Source organism: Martes martes (genome assembly GCF_963455335.1).
Source record: "Martes martes genome assembly, chromosome: 1".
Lineage (NCBI taxonomy): Eukaryota > Metazoa > Chordata > Mammalia > Carnivora > Mustelidae > Martes > Martes martes.
Window position 1 is genome coordinate 78774582 of NC_137888.1, and position 18805 is coordinate 78793386.

An 18805-nucleotide genomic window follows, 5' to 3' on the forward strand; every position below is an offset into this window, starting at 1 on the left:
CAAACTACACACACCTCACAGTTCTACAAAGTAACCCAAAATACAAAGAATAGAGCACTTTAAGTTGGATTCAAAACTCATTACCTGAGGTCTATTTCCTCTCCATCATTAGCCAAGATACCATCAGAACCCAAGTTTTATTGAAATCAACTTAAGAAGCACTACTTCTATGGCCCCCAGAATTAGGAAAAGAGGAAAAGTAGTTAAAACAAGACCTAACAAAATATTAAAGTGTTACCTACTATTCTAGAATCACCAGTTAAAGTAACTGTCTCCTAGTACTGTTACTTAATGTTACTTAGTATTTCATACCAAGCAAAACAAGCAGGACGCACTATTGACAAAGACCAAAACTGCATCACAGATCAAAATATCTGAAGTGGTATCACAGCTCTGACTCTCCCAAGTCTGACCAAGTTACTCAATGTTAGTTCTGAAGAGCTCATCGCACACACAAAAAATAAGACATAATACAATCAACTAATTTCACAGGTCTCTGAAGGTCAACTAGGCTGAATATAAGAATATTTAAATAGAGCTCTATTCCACTTTAATCCCACCCACTATTTTCCTCTCTTTCCCTCATGACTGTAAGGCAAAAGAGGCATAATATTAAAAAAATGTATTCTACAGCTAGTTAAATTTAGTTTCAAATCCTCTCAACCGTCTCTTAATTATGCAACCATTATAAAGGATACTGGGAAAGACACCTATAAAAATGGGAATAATAGCACTTACCTCACAAGGTGTTATGAAGATTAATGAAGACAAAGTGCCAAATAGAGCACATCTGGCATACTAAAGGTGTTCCATAAGTGGTCACTACTATAATTATCAGCAAACTGCCACCCTAGCCTGTGACAGTACATAAATGCCACAGAACAATCACCAAAAAATGTTCAAAAAAATTATTCAAACCTTTGATTTGACTTCACTGATGCCACCTTAAAAATTATTATCTGATGGTAGCACCAAAAATCTACATGTCTTCACTCTAACACAGACGATGCTGCCTTTTAAAAATAGGCTCACTTCTCTAATCTGTTGTAACTAGAAAGATAGTCTCAGCTATTTAAGACAACTTACAGTATTCTCCTGAATACTTAAAATAATTGCTAAACCCTCATTTTAACTACTTTGTACCTAGCAATGTATTCTTTTTTTTTTTTTAACTCTCAATTCAGTGGCTTTGTGGTAACTTTCTAAAGCAATAATCATAAAATTTACTTACCGAAATATTCCGAAAATTTCTCAGCATTTAAAGTTGCACTCATCAATATCACTTTCAGGTCAGGTCGAAAACTGAGAAGATCTTTAATAACCGTCATTAAGACATCTGACTGTAGATTTCTCTCATGGATTTCATCAAGCACGATATGACTAACGCTGGACAAATGCCTAAGCAAAAGTGTGAAGTATGTAACTTAGTACAAAATTTAAAAACTGAACAATTCTACCTCCACAATTAGTAAAATCCAATTTAATAATTACATCTTTGATAATGTTTAACAAAATGTCTGTCTTGAAGTGAAACATACTCACGAGTCTGACTGGAGCCACTGCAGGATGATTCCTGTTGTGCAGTATAAGATAGAGCCCTGTTTCCTTGGCAATCGACTGTGAATGAAAGATAGGAGTTAACAGTTTTTGGTTTTCTTTACTAACAAATTAGCACCACAAAAGTTTAAAAGAAAATCTTCAATTTAAAAACTGCTTACAGTTTTAATGAAAATCTTCACAGTTAAGTTTTTGGTCCTAGGAATGCCTACTGCAACAGACTAATGTGTAATACTACATTCAAGTTCACTATACATTGTTTTCACTGTCATGATACAACATTAATGATGTCTTTTTAAAGGCATAACCATTAATATTCAGAAAACAACTTAATACACAGGGGCCTAAACTTCTGTTCAGTGACTGGAAAGCCAGTTCACTTAAAAAGATAAATGGAATCCTGAGCTCCAGAAAAGGGCTACAGAAATATAGTGGCGTGAAGAGGGGGTTAAAGATGCCAGAATCAATAGTCAGTCGGGTTGGTGGTAGCAAAAGATACGAGACACCAACTCCTTTCCTGTGCAGTGATGGCCTACTGATATACATCCAGGAAAAAGTTATTTCTCTAGCCATTTCATAATGTAAAAGCATTTAAAGTTATTTCTTTAGCTGTTTCATAATGTAAAGCATATTTAAAACTCCTGTTTGGATTTATAAAGTTGCAAGCTTCCTATACTGTAGTTACTTTAAATGTTAATTTTAATTGTAATCAGCATAACAACAGGGAACATTTTTCTCCTTAATCTCTAACTTCACAGTTTCACTAAAATCTACCTGACACAACAGGTGAATGTTCTTTACCTCTGGAGACGAATCTGGTATCCAGTACTGTTACCATTGCCACAAGATTCTGCCCTTTCTGCAGCCACTCTCTCTGCAACCTTTTATCAAAATAAAAGACATTTACAAAGAAAATATAATTTCCTTTAGGAAGAACATCTGGAACACCCACAAAATCTGGGATTGTTGAAAAAATGTTCATCAGTTTTTCTGGAGTTAAAAAAATAGAGACAGATACTAGAATCCCAGGGATCTAAAACTGTGTTGTTCCTTAAAAGCTCCAGACTATTTGCTTCTTAAATTCACTTTTCACCTCCTCTTATAAAGCCCTCCAAGGCCAAATTCTCTCTCATCATTATTTTCAAAGTGCCTTTCTACAGCATCATTCTACCTTTCTTTTTGACTAAGAGTTAAAATCAGGGAGGCGCTTGGGCCACTCAGTCATTAAACATCTGCCTTTGGCTCAGGTCAGGATCCCAGGGCAATGGGATCAAGTCCTGCATCCGGCTCCCTGCTCAACACGGGGAGCCTGCTTCTCCCTCTCCCACTTCCCTTGCTTGTGTTCCCTCTCTCCCTCTGTCAAATAAATAAATAAATCTTAAAAAAAAAACCAAAACCCCACATTAAAACCATAGTTAAGCTTATAAAACTTGTGTATAATTTGAGGGTAAATACATGTTGATACTTTTCTTTCTCCAGTTTTTTGTTTGTTTCTTCTTAGTAGAGATTGCTGTTGCTTAATTCCTGGTTCTTGGTTGTGTCCTAAAAGTTATGGCGGCCAAAGATGAACTTGGAACTGATGAAATGTTATTATAATCTAATACTGATTTATGTAACTAAAAGTAACAACAGTCATCTTGTGACAAAACACTGATTCATGAGATTAGAAACAGAAAACGGCGTAATTAAGAAACAATACTTCAGAAGTAAAACTTTCCAGCCAGTGTATCCTGTATTCACGGACTTAAGACCATTATTTCACTTTTTATTACTTATAAAATTGCCCATTCAAGTATTAACAGATCTTGGAAAAAATAAATAAAAAGTAACCTAGTTAGCATATCTTCCTACTGCAATATATATGGTAATGCTGTATTAATGAAAATGATAATATTAACTTACTTGAATCTAGTTTTATAATTGTATTATAACAAAAGTGGGTTTTCACTGTACTGTGATTTTATGTATTTCCTAGGAATATGACTGTACCAAAAAGATTGTTACTGTACTTCTTTAAACAGTATTTCTTAGAAATCAGCTTAAAATGCATACTGTATTTCCTCCGAAATACTGCCGTAATTTGTAATGCAGCTCCTAACCAGATTCTATATTAAATGATTTAGAGATAACAGACTATCATGTAACTAAACACAACCATAAATTCTTATAATTCAAATTTACTTATAAAATTACATCAACACCGAAATAAACTTACTATACACATCAAATGCTGTCAGAAACCCAAACATCTTTAAAGAACATATAACCCATATTTTTAACTAGGTCATCTAACTGAACAAACAAAACTGCTGTTTGCCCTAAACATGAACATATAACCCATATATTTAACTGGGTCATCTAACTGAACAAACAAAACATGCTGTTTGCCCTAAACTATTAATAGGATAAACCTAAAACAATGCCTTTTTCTTTTTAATGATGAATTCCCTTTTATTGAACAACTGCATTAAAAACTTAAAAATGCAGTTAAAATACTGCAAGGCTTCCTGCTTTCACCACCAGTGTACTTACTGAAAAAACAGAACCAAAAAATAATACTGAATGAATTAAGGAGTAAAATTTAAAGCATCTATATGGATGGACACTTTTCGCAGCTTATAATCCTATAAAAATTTATCAGCTTTTTATTCTTCTAGTTTTATACTAAAATTTGCCTGCATTTATACTTAAACTTGAACACCTATTATCAGTAAGAGGTCATTTGAGCTTTTGGTGTTTACTACCAAATACCTGCTTTCATAGCAACATATCCTAAACCTAATTAAGAAGTCACTAAAACGTTCAAAATCAGTTTATTTCGAGCAAAACTAGGAGAATGGAAAATAAAAAGTGGGGAATTTTAAAAAGTGAGACATTACTTACTGAAATGGCACTAATTCTTCTTGGCTGTGTACAAACTATCCTGCATGCAGATCCTTTCCCTCTTTCAATGTAGTTATCCAAAATGAACTGAGTAACTTGAGTAGTTTTTCCACATCCAGTTTCACCACTTATTACTGTTACTTGATGGTTATCAATCATATTTACCAATTCCTATTTCAAAATGGAAAATAAGTGAAGGACATCATATGGTGACTAAGTCCAAAATATTAATAAACACAATTCTATCAAACTGAAGGTAACTGCTTTTAATAAACATATTAGAGATGCCTAGATGGCTCAGTTGGTTAAAGCCGCTGCCTTTGGCTCAGGTCATGATCCCAGTGTCCTGGGATCAAGGCCCGCATTGGGCTCTCTGCTCAGCAGGGAGCCTGCTTCCACCTCTCTCTCTGCCTGTCAAATAAATAAATAAAATCTTTAAAAAATATATATATTAATGCTTTTGTTAAAGTTTTGTTAAACGCAATGCTGGCAGTTTAGGTATTGGATCCACCTGTTTTTCAAAAGAAAAGCAGCACCAAATTATAAAAAGAAGCAAGGCACTGTTAAGAAAAACACACCACCACCACCAACAAATAAAAAAAATAAAAAAAAAAGAAAAGAAAACACACCAACAACAAGAGACAACAGGTAAGTTTTATGCATAAGAATGAACACTGATTAAAAAGAATGCTGATTTGTAAGGCTACTGAGTACGAGACAAAACCCAATACCTAAATAACACTAAGGACATTAAAGTTATATCACAACTCATACAATATGGCTCTACCCTCAGAAAAAGTTTTGTATACTGTCTTAAAAAACAAGAGTGTAATTTATCTTAAGATTATTTCCTTTCAGTTAATTACAATAAAGTTTTTAAATACCTAAATCAAATTGGTAAACTTCAATTACCTGGAAAAACTCATATTTGGTAAAGATCTTTTTTCTTAAAAATTACAAACACTAATATTTTAATAGTAATATTCACTGTATTAATAAAACCATCCTACTACTTCAAAGACGTATTAGAGGTGACTTTTATCAACAAAAGTTTAATCAAAAAACCCAACTTTAAAAATTTTTCCATCTACTCTAACACAATATATATACATCAGAACAAGTTCCAAGACTGAACACTGAAATTATAGCTTGTAAATACAGAGAAGCAATATGAGACTTATTCATTCAACACGTATTAACTGGGGGTTGAGAGTATCAGGCACTGTACCGAGTCAAGTAATACATAGTGAACACTGTCCTCAAGAACTTAAAATGGCCTAGGAAGGAAAGACACACTATGGCAGGTTGTAGCTAAGTGCTATGAAAACCAAAATCAAAACAAAGCAATGCTGAGAGAACAGAGCAGGATGGGGAACTATATTATTCTCTCAGGTGACTACGTAATAAAGCATAATAAATTAAACCACTATTTTCAGCAGTGCCTCAATATTAATTAAAATGTTTGTTCTCAAAGTAAGAGCAAGGGTATTTTTCCAAAGTAACATATATAAAAATTCTGTTTTTGGAGTTCTAAAGATTTCAATTATAGATAGAAATGAGAAAACTTAAGGAAAATTGTTTCATCATCATTTTTTTCTTTTGGGCCTTCAAAAATTCAAGACTAAAATGAACTTTCAATAATACCCTTTAAGGAGGCGCCTGGGTGGCTCAGTCATTAGGCATCATCTACCTTCGGCTTGGGTTGTGACCCCAGGGTTCTGGGTTTGAGCCCCACATAGGGCTCCCTATTGGATGGGAAGCCTGCTTCTCCCTGTCCCACTCCCCATGCTTGTGTTCCCTTTCTCACTGTGTCTCTGTCAAATAAATAAAATCTTAAAAAAAAAAAAAAATACCCTTTAGGGGAAGGTCCATTTACATTTTTTCTTGATATACAGATTTTAAAAAATTGTATTTAAGTATTTTGCAAATCAAATTAAATAGTGTACATTCATTTTACCTTTTGCATTCCATATGAAGGCAGCTTTTCCCTGAAATGCTGAAAATTAAAAAAAAAAAACTATTTTTAATTTTCACAAAAGAAATGTAATCAAATTATAATCATGGTAATCAGAACATATCATAAATATACTAGAATCCCCAAATATTTTTATTACCTTACAGCTTATGTCAAGTGCTAAGACCTAAAAAAGAATTTTTATAAAAAGGACTAACATACTTAGCAATCCTTTATTTTTGAAACACCAAAAAAGAGAATTCTATTACAGTCAACAGAATGGAGATACTTTCTTAAAATGGCAGTAATATGAAATCTCATCTGTCACCGAACAGTATTCTTATAATCCCTAAGTTACTTTTATCATTTTTTATTTTACATATTCATCTTAGATTTGTTTTCCATATCACAGTCATTTTTCCACCCATCAATCCACCATTTAATAATCCACTAGGCACTGGAGCAGATTATTGCTGGGTACTGGCTTTTGAGAATAAAAGAAAATTTAAAACAAGTAATATCTGAAACAGGAAAATCTGGTACTGCCATTTAAGAACTGTGATCTTAAGTCAAACTTGGATCCTGAATCCCTCAAAAGTTTTATCTCATAGGGTTGCTACGAAATCCGCATGAAAAACCTTTATTAAAAAAAAGCAAGTAGCAGTTTCTGACACATAAAAGCTACTTAACAAATTTTTGGTGAATTACAACTGGAATACTAGAGAGGAAATGATTAATTTCTGTATCTTTATTTGATAATGTTTTTCTAATTTTGAAAACTTTTATGGAATCTTAAACCTACACTACACAAAAATGACATACACTTAGGAGTGCTCTGGTTTACAATAACCTACATACATGAAAAAACTTCAGTGGTATAAAAAAATAAACCAAGGCTTTAAACAAACTCCCTTTATTGTAAAGGGAAAAAAAAAACACATAAAACTACAACTGTTCTATTGCTATCATATTTTTTCTGAATTTTTATTTCTTGAAACATCCTTATTTTTTGCCTACTTGTCAAAATAGGAGACTAAAAAAATCCCCCACTATTTTTTCTCTATTGAGATATAATTGACATATAACATTGTATTACTTTCAAGTATACCAACATGAAGATTCAACATCTTTGTATGCTGTGAAATGATTACCACAATAAGTCTAGTTAATATCCATCACCACATATTTATCAATTTTCCCCCCTTCAGATGAGAACTTTTAAGATCTAAGCAACTTTCAAATATACAGTGCAGCATTAATAACTATAGTTATCATGCTTGATATGGTCAATCAGGTAATTCTTATCAGTACCATAAAAAGGGGGTCAATCAGGTAATTCTTATCAGTACCATAAAAAGGGTCAATATGATGACTTAAATGAATTCTAGCAATCTGAAATAACAAGTCGCCACAATTTTCTCAGTAATTTTTAAATTATATTTAAATTATTTAAAACATTTACTGATTTCTAAAAGTACTTCATGTACTCAAATGTGATCATCTCAATATATAAATATATATAAGCTAACACATAAAACTTGAAACTAGCAGTAATCACTTTTGCTTTTTAAATATGTAATGCTGATGAAGACAGTTAAAACCCAGTATTCTTTCTCAAGACAGACAAACCGAATTTCTAATTTCCTAATTTTGGGCTGTAACCCTGAGATAACAGAGAATGAGATTACAAGCTGTCTGAGGGCAGGAAATGTCTTAATTTTCAGAAAACAGAGCACAATGACAGGCATTTAGCAAGTGGAAAATTAACGTTTATTATATGAATGATACAAAAAAAAATATGGCATATTACCAAAAAGGATTAAAAAGTTGAGCTCTTAAACACATCTGAATTTTAGACCTGATTCTTTTACTAGCTGTGCAACTGTAGATAGGCCATTTAACATAAGATTCTTTTTCCTCCTCTATATAACAGATGCGTAACCTCTTACACAGAGCTTTTGGGAGGTTTAAATGATGTAGCACATGTGAAGTGTTTGCAAATGTCAAGCCAATAAGAAGATCAACTATTATTATGTTGGGCGCATTTCTACTAACTTCCTTTGAATTAGATCACTCATCTTCAGAAGTTGAGTTCTGTCCTCCATACAAAGCAGACAGTAGCTAACTCTCCTCCTTCTTAAGCCTATAAAAGAAGCTCTTCTCTTAACCACAACATTCTGAAATAATTCAATTTGAAATCTCCTGCCTTTGAATCTTATTTTTACTAAATGGGCATCAAAGAGCTACAGCATTCTAGCCCTGGACAACCTCACCCCACCTGTTCTAATCAGGATATCCAACTTGATCATCAACGACAGTCAACAGATCCTTTCTTTCCCATGGAAGATGTGATATTCTGGCTTTCTCACCAAGGGCAGTAGATATGTGCATATTGAAGGTATGGCCCTCAAAATTCCGTCAGTATTTTCTCTTAAAATACATGTGAACATTTTATTGCATCTATCTCTAGAATATCCACAAAGCATAAATCTTATGTTTTAACAGAAAGGGATCTTAAAATATCTTGCCTAGCATGGAAAGAACATATTGAAAAACTCAGGAGAATTCCTGCTCTTGTCATAGTCCTATCCTCAAATGTTAAGCATAAGCACATCATAACTTTGGGAATTTAATTTCATCATCTGTCAAAGGAAGGAGTTGGATAAAATGGTCTAGAAACCTTACAATTCTAACCACCTTGTTACTTATGATACCTCACTAAACTGGCCTAGAAAAGTTAAACTAATTCCTTCTCCTCACTATATAAGGTCCTGTAGATGAGACAGGCTACCTTAGTTTATACTGTACCACAACTACATTTCCACTGCTCTTCTCTAGTATACAAGAAAGAATTCCCACAGGGGATGGTCTACTGAAATACCACGGATCTATACCATGTAGCACCTCTAAACATAAATCTATTTTTATCCAGTGTGAGAAGAAACGACAAATAAAAACTTTTTCCACATCTTGCTTTTCCATTACCTGCATTTCGATATACCGAAGGTCACTTTTTTTCTTTTGTAAATCTTCCAACAGTTGTTGGTCTAAAGTTACATCTGGTTCATTTTCTTGCAAGAGATATTCAGAATCTCGGTCAATATATTTGTCCCTGATTCTAAATGTTCTCTTTTCTTGACTTATCAATTTCTTTTCCTGGTTTTCAAGTTTCTTCTCTGAGTTGGGTTTGTTCTCAGTAGGAGATTCAGTACCATATCTATTTTGACAAAATAAAAAAATGATAAAAGGCTAAATGAAGAGCCACTCAAACCCTGAAAACAAAACAATATGCTATTTATTTCAAAATCACCAGCTTCTATTTTTTCTTAGATCAATAAAGAAAATAAGATTCTTGTAATGAATTCAAGATTTCCCTCCCTGTAAATAGGTATTACCAGTTTAAGTTATTCCTTGTGATAGTAAAAAAATTAAAGTTCACACAATAGCCATCCCTCCACCATTGCAAAAACTTACAGTATTTTTTTCAGATTTTCAGAACTTTATTTCACAACTTCATCTTCCTCCTGCCACCCCTTCTGAGTGCTATAAATGGGATGCTACATTACACAGTTCCATAAAAACCTCTACTAATTTTTCCTCCAAATGATAAAAACTCCTGTGATCATCCTAAAACAGCAACAATTTAACTTCTTCCAGATCTCACAGGATAATTTTGGAAATACAAGATGAGTAGGAAAACAGTATATAGTAATTTAATAAATCTCATATCCAAATAGACTATTCTTACCATTTAGCTTTCTGTGTAATGAATATGTTGTTCAATCTCTCACCAAATAAGCTCAGTCTATATATAAGAAAAAAAAACTTACTTCAAAGTTAAATTACACTTACTGAAGAGCCTAAAGATGTCATTTTTATTATCATTCCTTCCCTAGCCAATGCTATTAAGAAATGTTACTACGATGGGTAGTAGCCTGGGTGGCTCAGTGGGTTTAAAGCCTCTGCCTTTGGCTCGGTCATGATCTCAGGGTCCTAGGATCAAGTCCTGCATGCATCGGGCTCTCTGCTCAGCAGGGAGCCTGCTCCCCCACCTCTCTACCTGCTTCTCTGCCTATTTGTGATCTCTGTCAAATAAATAAATAAAATCTTAAAAAAGAAAAAAAGAAATGCTACTATGTCCACTCTGTCAAATAACATGTTTTGTTTTACCCGTGATCTTCAGGAGCAAACCAGGAGATCTGTGCTTCTGAGTCTTTACCATTCTTTGCCTGGACTGAATGCAGCAGCTGTACAATCTGTTCTTCTCGCCGTTCATCCATGTGTACTACAGCTCTCTATTTTGTGCAAAGCAAAAAGTATCCTGATCAACGTTAGAAAACACGTGCAAAATTACTTAGTAACAAAAAGGTAAATGTCTAACAAATGTATATAAAATTTAAATTACCCAACACTTGCCCTCCAGTCCAATTTCACTTCATAAACCTAATGTTAACATCTTTGCATATATGCTTTTAAACATTTTCTGCCACATATCTATAAAATTACCTCTAATATGAGTGGCAAAAAAAGTACATATATGTCCCTTACTAAAACTTTGGTTCCTTTATCTTCCACCCTCTCACATACTGATTATTATCAGTTTTCCCCTATTTTAAATTTTCAAAGATATTCACAATTAAAGTTTTTAAAACACAAATGTTTTTTGGGGGGTGGAGCTGAGTTGAAAACTGGAATTATTTTGGTTGCAATGAGCATTTTAAAGTTCTTACACTAAAAGGATAAATATTTGAGGGAAGCACTGTAGAGAACAGTGAGTCAGAACCATTATTTATACAGAAGAAAAGGCTAATAAATGCTAAATCCACACACAAAAAAGGATGAATATATGGAGAAGAAGGCTGAGCTGAAGACAAATAAAACTGATCAACACTCATGCAATTAATGCCTGATGTAGGTGGCTATGATGCAGTTGCTTCACAAAATGAGAATAAAACAAACAAAAAACACCAGAGAAGATAGAAGTTACACTGTAGACAGTAAGAACAAGAATTTCTAAAACTGCACTTTTATCGTTGCACATTATAATTAGTTGAATTTAAACGCAGTAGTTAAGACAGGAGATTTTTCTTTAAGTATGCAGACAGGAAAGATGATCAAGGTATTAAATGAAAGAAAAAGCTGCAGAAAATATATGCAGCAGGATCTTATTTTCATTATTATTAAAATAGGTTATTGACTTTACATTCTATATTTTTGCAGTATTTCTTCCAGATATATTTCTGACACATGGCAGAACTACAGTGAAGTTTGCCACATGGATGAATGACTGAATTTATCTTTTACAATGAGCATGTATGACTTCTGTGTTAAAACCATTTTTCTCTTTAAAGAAATATACAAAAAGAATAGTCTTTGGGGAATTCCAGAAGACTTCTTCAACTTACTAAAGAGTTTACAGATGTAGTGAACAGGGCCATCTGTACTCCAATGTTCATAGCAGCAATGGCCACAGTCGCTAAACTGTGGAAAGAGCCAACATGCCCTTCAACAGACGGATGAATAAAGAAGATATGGTCCATATATACAATGGAGTATTATGCCTCCATCAGAAAGGATGAATACCCAACTTTTTTATCAGCATGGACGGGACTGGAGCAGATTATGCTGAGTGAAATTTGTCAAGCAGAGAAAGTCAATTATCATATGGTTTCACTTACTTGTGGAGCGTAAGGAATAACACAGAGGACACTGGGTGAAGGAGAGAAGTGAGTTGGGGGAAGTCGGAAGGGGAGACGAACTATGAAAGATGGTGGACTCTGAGAAACTGAGGGTTTTGGAGGGGAGGGGGATGGGGGCTGGCAGGGCATGGTGGCAGGTTTTAAGAAGGGCATGTATTGCATGGAGCACTGGGTGTGGTGCATAAACAGTGAATCTTGGAACACTGAAAAAATAAAATTAAATTTAAAAAAAAGTTTACAAAAAGCATCATTATCATACAATTAAAAGTCCAATCTAGTAAAACTCTGGCTGATAAGAAAGGTTTACAAAATTACAGGTTGCAACACAATCTGCTTACAGACAGGTACTAAAGCCCCCTCATTCTTTTTAACCTTACAGCATGAAAATCTTTTTAAATGGTTTCTGTATCAGACTAACGTATCTCTTCTTCATAGCATAGGAAATACTCCACTAGGGCTAGGAGCTTGTACCTGGTTTCTCCTAGATTCTGCCCCATGCATCTTCTTTTTTTTTTTTTTTTAAACCTCTAATGATTTTAATCTGTAATCATCTGTTGTAAAAACAAAACAAAACCATTACTGTGAGGGGCGCCTGGGTGGCTCAGTGGGTTAAACCTCTGCCTTCAGCTCAGGTCATGATCTCAGGGTCCTGGGATGGAGCCCAGATCGATCTGCTCAGCAGGGAGCCTGCTTCCCCCTCTCTCTCTGCCTGCCTCTCTGCCTACTTGTGAACTCTCTCGCTCTGTCAAATAAATAAATAAATCTCAAAAAAAAACAAAAACAAAAAAAAAACCAAAAAAAAAAAAACCATTACCGTGAGTACACCAGAACCTAAGAGTGGTTCTGGGGACTCCCAACATAGAGGATCATTATTAGAACATTTTCGTTCTATATTTTAAATTCTGTAATGCCTTCAGCACTTGTTAACATTTATTGCTCTGTGTACCTACACCAGACGGCTATCAAGTTAAGCTTTTTCTTGGCAGTTAGAATCTACAGTAACACTTTAATGGTTACAGACTACACTGGAAGGAAGCCTCAGGACATAAAGTCATTATAAAGCAAAGTCACCTTAAGGCCCAAAGGCACTGTTTCTTCCATTCACTTTCAAAATGAGAAAGGTAAGATCAAGCATTTTTTAATCTGAGGAACAATTTCTTTCCAACTGAAATTCGTTCTATATCACTACTTCAACCAACCAAAACCTTACATGTTGAAGTTCTTACCTCTACTAGCAGAATAAAAGTTCTCCCCACCTTGCTATACGAAATTTAGGTATTCACAAAAAGGGAGGATGATTAAAAAATGAAACAGCATCTGAAAACACAATTTATACTTTCTGGGTGTTATTTTTAACAAGGTTCTTCCCACAATGAGGTTCCAAAGGTCTGGGCAGCTGAGAATTTAGGAGTACCAAAATTCCAAACCTGGATCTAGCCTGGTTTTGTTTTTATTTTGCTTTTTTCTGTAGGTACGTGAACAAGAATATAGTCAAATCTCTTTTAAACAAAAAATCCTCTTTTGAATTCTTTCCACCCTATCTGCTACTGCCCTTTCTTCCTCCTCTTCACAGGAAAACTGCCTGAAAGTACTCCACTTCATCTCTTCTTCACTAGCCACCCCACTGCCATCTGGCTTTTACCTCCACTGCCCCACAGAAAGGGCTCTCATCAAGGTTACCAATAACCTTGTTGCCAAATCCAAGAGACATTCTGAGCTCTTATGGGACCTCTCTGTAACATTTGCCACTCTTGACTACTTTTCCTTTTTTATATACTCTTTGCTCCTTCAACACTGCTCCTGGATTCCAAAACAACACCCATCTTACTTTCCTCTTCTCTGGCTGCTTCTTCCTAGGTAAGAATCTAAGAAACTTCTCTTACTCCACCCCTTAAATTTTCTTGTTCTAGTGATGCACAAGCTAGAAACACTGACACCATTTGGGCATCTGTAAGGAAAACAGAATCTCTGGTTCCACCCCAGTACCACATTTTAACAAGGTACCAGTTGATTCCTTGGCACATTCAAGTTTGAAAACAATGGCCTATAGAATTTAGGCTTGCACCCACTTCTCATCTTCTCTGGTCACCTCCTACTATCCACAGGACTACATATTGCCAGTCTAGATTTCTTTAGGCATTAGAATCAGATGGCCTTCTACCTCCCCAAAATCCTTGTGCTTTTTTTCCCCGTGGATTTTATTTATTTTAGAGCAAGAGAGCATGCACATGTGTGCACACGGTTGGGGGGACTCAGACTGAGCTCATGACCTGAGCCAAAATCAAGAGTCTGACGCTACTAGGCACTACCTAGGCACCGCCAAATTCTCACTTTTTGCACTATAACAGAATCAAACTCCATCCTTAAGCTGAGTTCATCAGCTTCCTCCATCAAGCCTGTTCCTTATATAATCATAAACACGTCATTTATTAATACTTACTTCCCCTTGCCTCCAGATAAAAGCAGTTTTGAATCTATTTCTTAAATCACTTTTTAAATCACAATTTTTTTTAAAAAAGATTTTATTTGAGAGAGAGAAAGAGATCACAAGTAGGCAGAGAGGCAGGCAGAGAGGCAGGAGAAAGCAGGCTCCCTGCTGTAGCCCCAGTACCCTGAGATCATGACCCGGGCAGAAGGCAGAGGCTTAACCCCTTGAGCCACCCAGGCACCCCTCTTAAATCACTTTAATCTGTCCCCTTTGCTCCATCTCCACTCCCAATTGTCCTAATTCAAGCTATCATTTCTCACTTTAGTTACTGCAAAGGCTACAAAACTGGTTCCCTGTCCCAGGATTGCCTCTTTTCAATTCAATTTCTATATTGCTGCCAGAATGAACTTAAACACAAATTCAATCATTTAATTTTTTGCTTCAAATGATTTAACGGCTTACAGGAGTTCTTAGGGAAAGTCAATAAATTTCAAGGCCCGGCTTATTTTTCTAGCCCTAGGCTTTTCAAATTGCTGCTTATAAAATTGAAGGATCATGACCAGTATTAATAAAAAAGAGAAAGCAAAAAAGGTACCAACAACACACCCACAGCAATATACAGTATTAAGTATTATTTTATGATACTTTTTGTTCAATTATACATATGTGTGTACTGGGTGCAAATTAACATATATTCCTTTATGTGGGAAGTGGTCAACAAGTTTGAAAGCCACTACTCTACCTTCATCTCATCACACTAAACACCCTATGCCCCATTCTTTCAGTTCCTTGAGTCTTCCTAACCTCTAAACTGCGGCACCTGCTGCTGCCTCTGCCTGAAAATCCCTTTCCAAATCCCCCAACTCCAAACACATACATACTTTGCTATCCTTCAGCTTTCAGCTTAAGGGTTACTTCCTCTGGAAAACCTAGAATCTTCTTAGTTTGAGTTAGGTGATAGCCCATATTCTTATTATAATACTGTAACATTGTACTCTATCCCTCTTGTAACCCCTAACATACCACAATTTCTGTAAAATAGTGACTACCATCTATTAACATAGTGCTTAAGATAGTGTCTCAGATATTTCAGATACTCAACTAAAAAAAAAAAAGTTGAAAGAAAAAGAGCATTGTTAGAATGCAGTAACTTGGTAAACAGGAATTACGTGAAAAGTAATTAAAGCTAAGGAAGTTGACTGAGAAGCAATCACAAATAGCTGAAGGTGGTCCAAAAAAAAAAAAAAAAGGTAGGATAAACCAATCATTGAAAATGGTCATATTCAGATTGAGAAGATGGAGATGAATTTCAGAGAGAATGGTATGGGACCTGTAATAAAAAACAAAACCAGAAGTGTACTTACAAAAGCTGTAATTACATCATATTGGGGACATGGGCTCAGTACACTGAAGGAAACCTGGTATACTGAAACTATGTTACCAAGATTTCCTGTAAAACATGTTAGGATGCAACTGAAATGTATTCAACTCAGACAGAAGTGATCTGGCTTCCAAACCCAAGTTGTGAGCTAGAGAACGAGATGACTTAATTTTTGCTTTTGAAAGTACCATGAGTGGTTCTATAAAGGACAGACTTAGTGGAAAGCAGGAGTGGAAGCTAGAAGACTCGTTAGGAGGCCAAGAACACTGAAGAAGATAGTGGCGTGATTTGTGGGGTAACTGCTGTGGAGACAAGTGGCTGGATTTGGAATATGTTAAGAAAGCAGAGCAGACAGATGTGCTGAAATGAAAGAAATATCAAAGATAAATCCCGTTTTTGCCTTGAAACATTTACCAAAATAAAGTTTGGGGAGAGGACAGAAATCCAGAGTTACCTTCACAATGATCCATCACCCAACTAGCTTCAGATGGAAATAATAATGAACAATTTTTCCTGATTAAACTTTTCACCTGTTTACATCTTATTTTCCCAACATCATTATTTCTTCAGATCCCCATGGCAACTTGCATAACACCTTGTGGGAAACAGGGGCTAAATAAAATAAAGAATAACTTTCCAGTTACCGCATACATCCTTTTATAGCAATCAGCCTATATTATTCTTCCAATCTCAAGATGACTTAGATAGGCTTCCCTCCGTTTAAAAAAAACTTTGTTCAGTGAACAACTCTGGGCTGGTGTGTATGTGTGTATTAAAAGAGAAGAATGTGATAAGGTGTGAAGATAAATGGATAATGCCAAAAAACGCTTTGATGAAAAGACAAGGATAAAAGACAAAGAAATAAAATGATTTAGAAACAAAAGCCTAAATAAAGGTTTAATTACACACATTCTTTATCTAATATGAAGGATGTTTTTAAAGAAGTTACTAGGGTGCCTGGGTGGCTCAGTTGGTTAAGCAACTGCCTTCAGCTCAGGTCATGATGGGGTGGTGGGGGGGGGGGGAGTCCCAGGATCAAGTCCCTCATCGGGCTCCCTGCTCAGCAGGGAGTCTCTTCTCTCCTCTCGCCCTCTCTCTCTCAAATAAGTAAGATCTTAAAAAAAGAAAAAAAGAAGTTACTAAAAAGATGCCTCAGACTTACAGTAAGAAAACTTCTGTTTAATAAAAACAAAACGCAATTAAAAAAAATTGAAGTTCCCACCAAGTGAACTTTGTTTGATGCGTCCCTAATTACAGATCTTCAAGATATAAATCAAATGGGCAATCACAACCTGAAGACACTAAATCACATCATTTTTCTGAAATTTCTTCTGTTTCCAGGATCCTAAGTTTCATTCTCAAAGAGGAGCTGCCAATCAACAGAACTCTCCCCAGCCCAACATTAAAAAACAACAACAACAAAAAAAACCCACCAAACCAAACCTGTAAGTTTCTGATTATTTTTATACTAAAAATGAAAGCTAGACTATTCTTCCGAACGACCTATATTCAGAATAGTGTCTGACAGCTTTTATTCTGCGCAAACCTGTATGTTACAAAGAAGGCCGCTGTTTTCGAGCTCTTCAGGCAAGAGTGGCCATAATTTTTCTAACAGAAAGGGTGGCCAAGGATACTATGACACGGACATCCTAATAAAGTTAACTTCGGAAAGGACCTGAACTTACTGTTTTGTTCACCATTCTCACATCCTTAAAGAAAAATACACATTCACGTTGCATAAATCTAACTGCTGAGCATGGCTAACGAAAAATGACAAAATACCCGCCAACCCAAGTTTTAGCAGAATACCTCTGCACACTTTTCACTTCACAAAGCACATGCACCAGCTGAGAAACAAACAAACAAAGCAAGGAAAAGGTTAGGGGCGGCGAAGGGGAAAAAAATGCCCTGTCTCATCCCTCTTCACTATCAAGTCCCAGATTTACCTCCTGCCTCTCCGCCTCCTTGTTCTTCTGTCCCTGTTTCTTTGCATACCACAAGCCGATTTCGCGACCTTTCAGGTGCCCAGGATGTCGGCCTCGGCCGCCTCGACCACCACCTCCTCCGCCGCCGCCGCCTCCGGAGCCTCGGTTCCCTCCATGGCCTCCTCCATGGCCCGCCCCATAGCTTCCTCCATAGCCCCCGCCGGAGTTGCGGGGCCCTCCATCCCGGCCCCAGTTTTGATGGTAATCATAGCTCATTGTCCCAGCGGACTACAACTCGTGAGAACCAGCAACCGCTAGAAATGGCGCCCGGGCCCGGAAGCGGGTTCACGTCCACTTCCGTTTTGCTTCCGGCGCCCAGCGCGAGAGGGAGGGCCGTTTGAGCGTCACAGCAGCGGCTTCCGGTGACGTCTCAGGCGGCGCCGTCGGTGGTCCGGAAAGTGCCTCAGGTGAAGTCCTGTTTGATGTGCGTTCTGTTGTCTACCTTTGTACCTGTGGACGGAAAGCGAGCAAAGCCTCGCAGGTTTCCTTTACCTACGCCCAATATGTGAGGCAGTGGGTTTTGGTTTTTACTTTCTTATTACCCGTAGTGAAATCCGAAGTTTGCTTCCAATTAGGCTCTGGAAAATAGACATCTATTGACACAATAAAAGAACCTGAAGATGGGGGCATTTTCTCCTAAAAGTCTCAAAAGAAATGAGTTCATCACTTTTTTTTTTGTTGTTGTTAGTAGCTGCGTCTTGAAAATAGCTTCACACCTGTTTCAAATAAGTATAAACTGTCCCTGCCTCTCTTAAAGGATTGCCATTATTTATTGCCTTTATCCAACAGCATAACAAGGAGCATGGCTGGCAAAAATAAAAAAATGCTCTTAGACAGGGCGCCTGGGTGACTCAGTGGGTTAAAGCCTCTGCCTTTGGCTCAGGTCATGATCCTGGGGTCCTGGGATGGAGCCCTCGC

General features: G+C 36.2%; 1 protein-coding gene across 1 annotated transcript in view; it reads right to left on the reverse strand.

Annotated features, from left to right (window-relative positions):
- The window catches only part of DHX36 (DEAH-box helicase 36), a 49052-nt gene extending 30889 nt beyond the window's left edge, over positions 1-18163 (reverse strand). The window contains 8 exon segments of the mRNA XM_080819609.1: positions 1232-1398; positions 1543-1617; positions 2359-2438; positions 4441-4611; positions 6398-6436; positions 9380-9611; positions 10565-10689; positions 17849-18163. Coding sequence (XP_080675735.1) covers positions 1232-1398; positions 1543-1617; positions 2359-2438; positions 4441-4611; positions 6398-6436; positions 9380-9611; positions 10565-10689; positions 17849-18103 — 1144 coding nt within the window. The 5' untranslated portion in view covers positions 18104-18163.
- Positions 18164-18805: the final 642 nt, after the last annotated feature.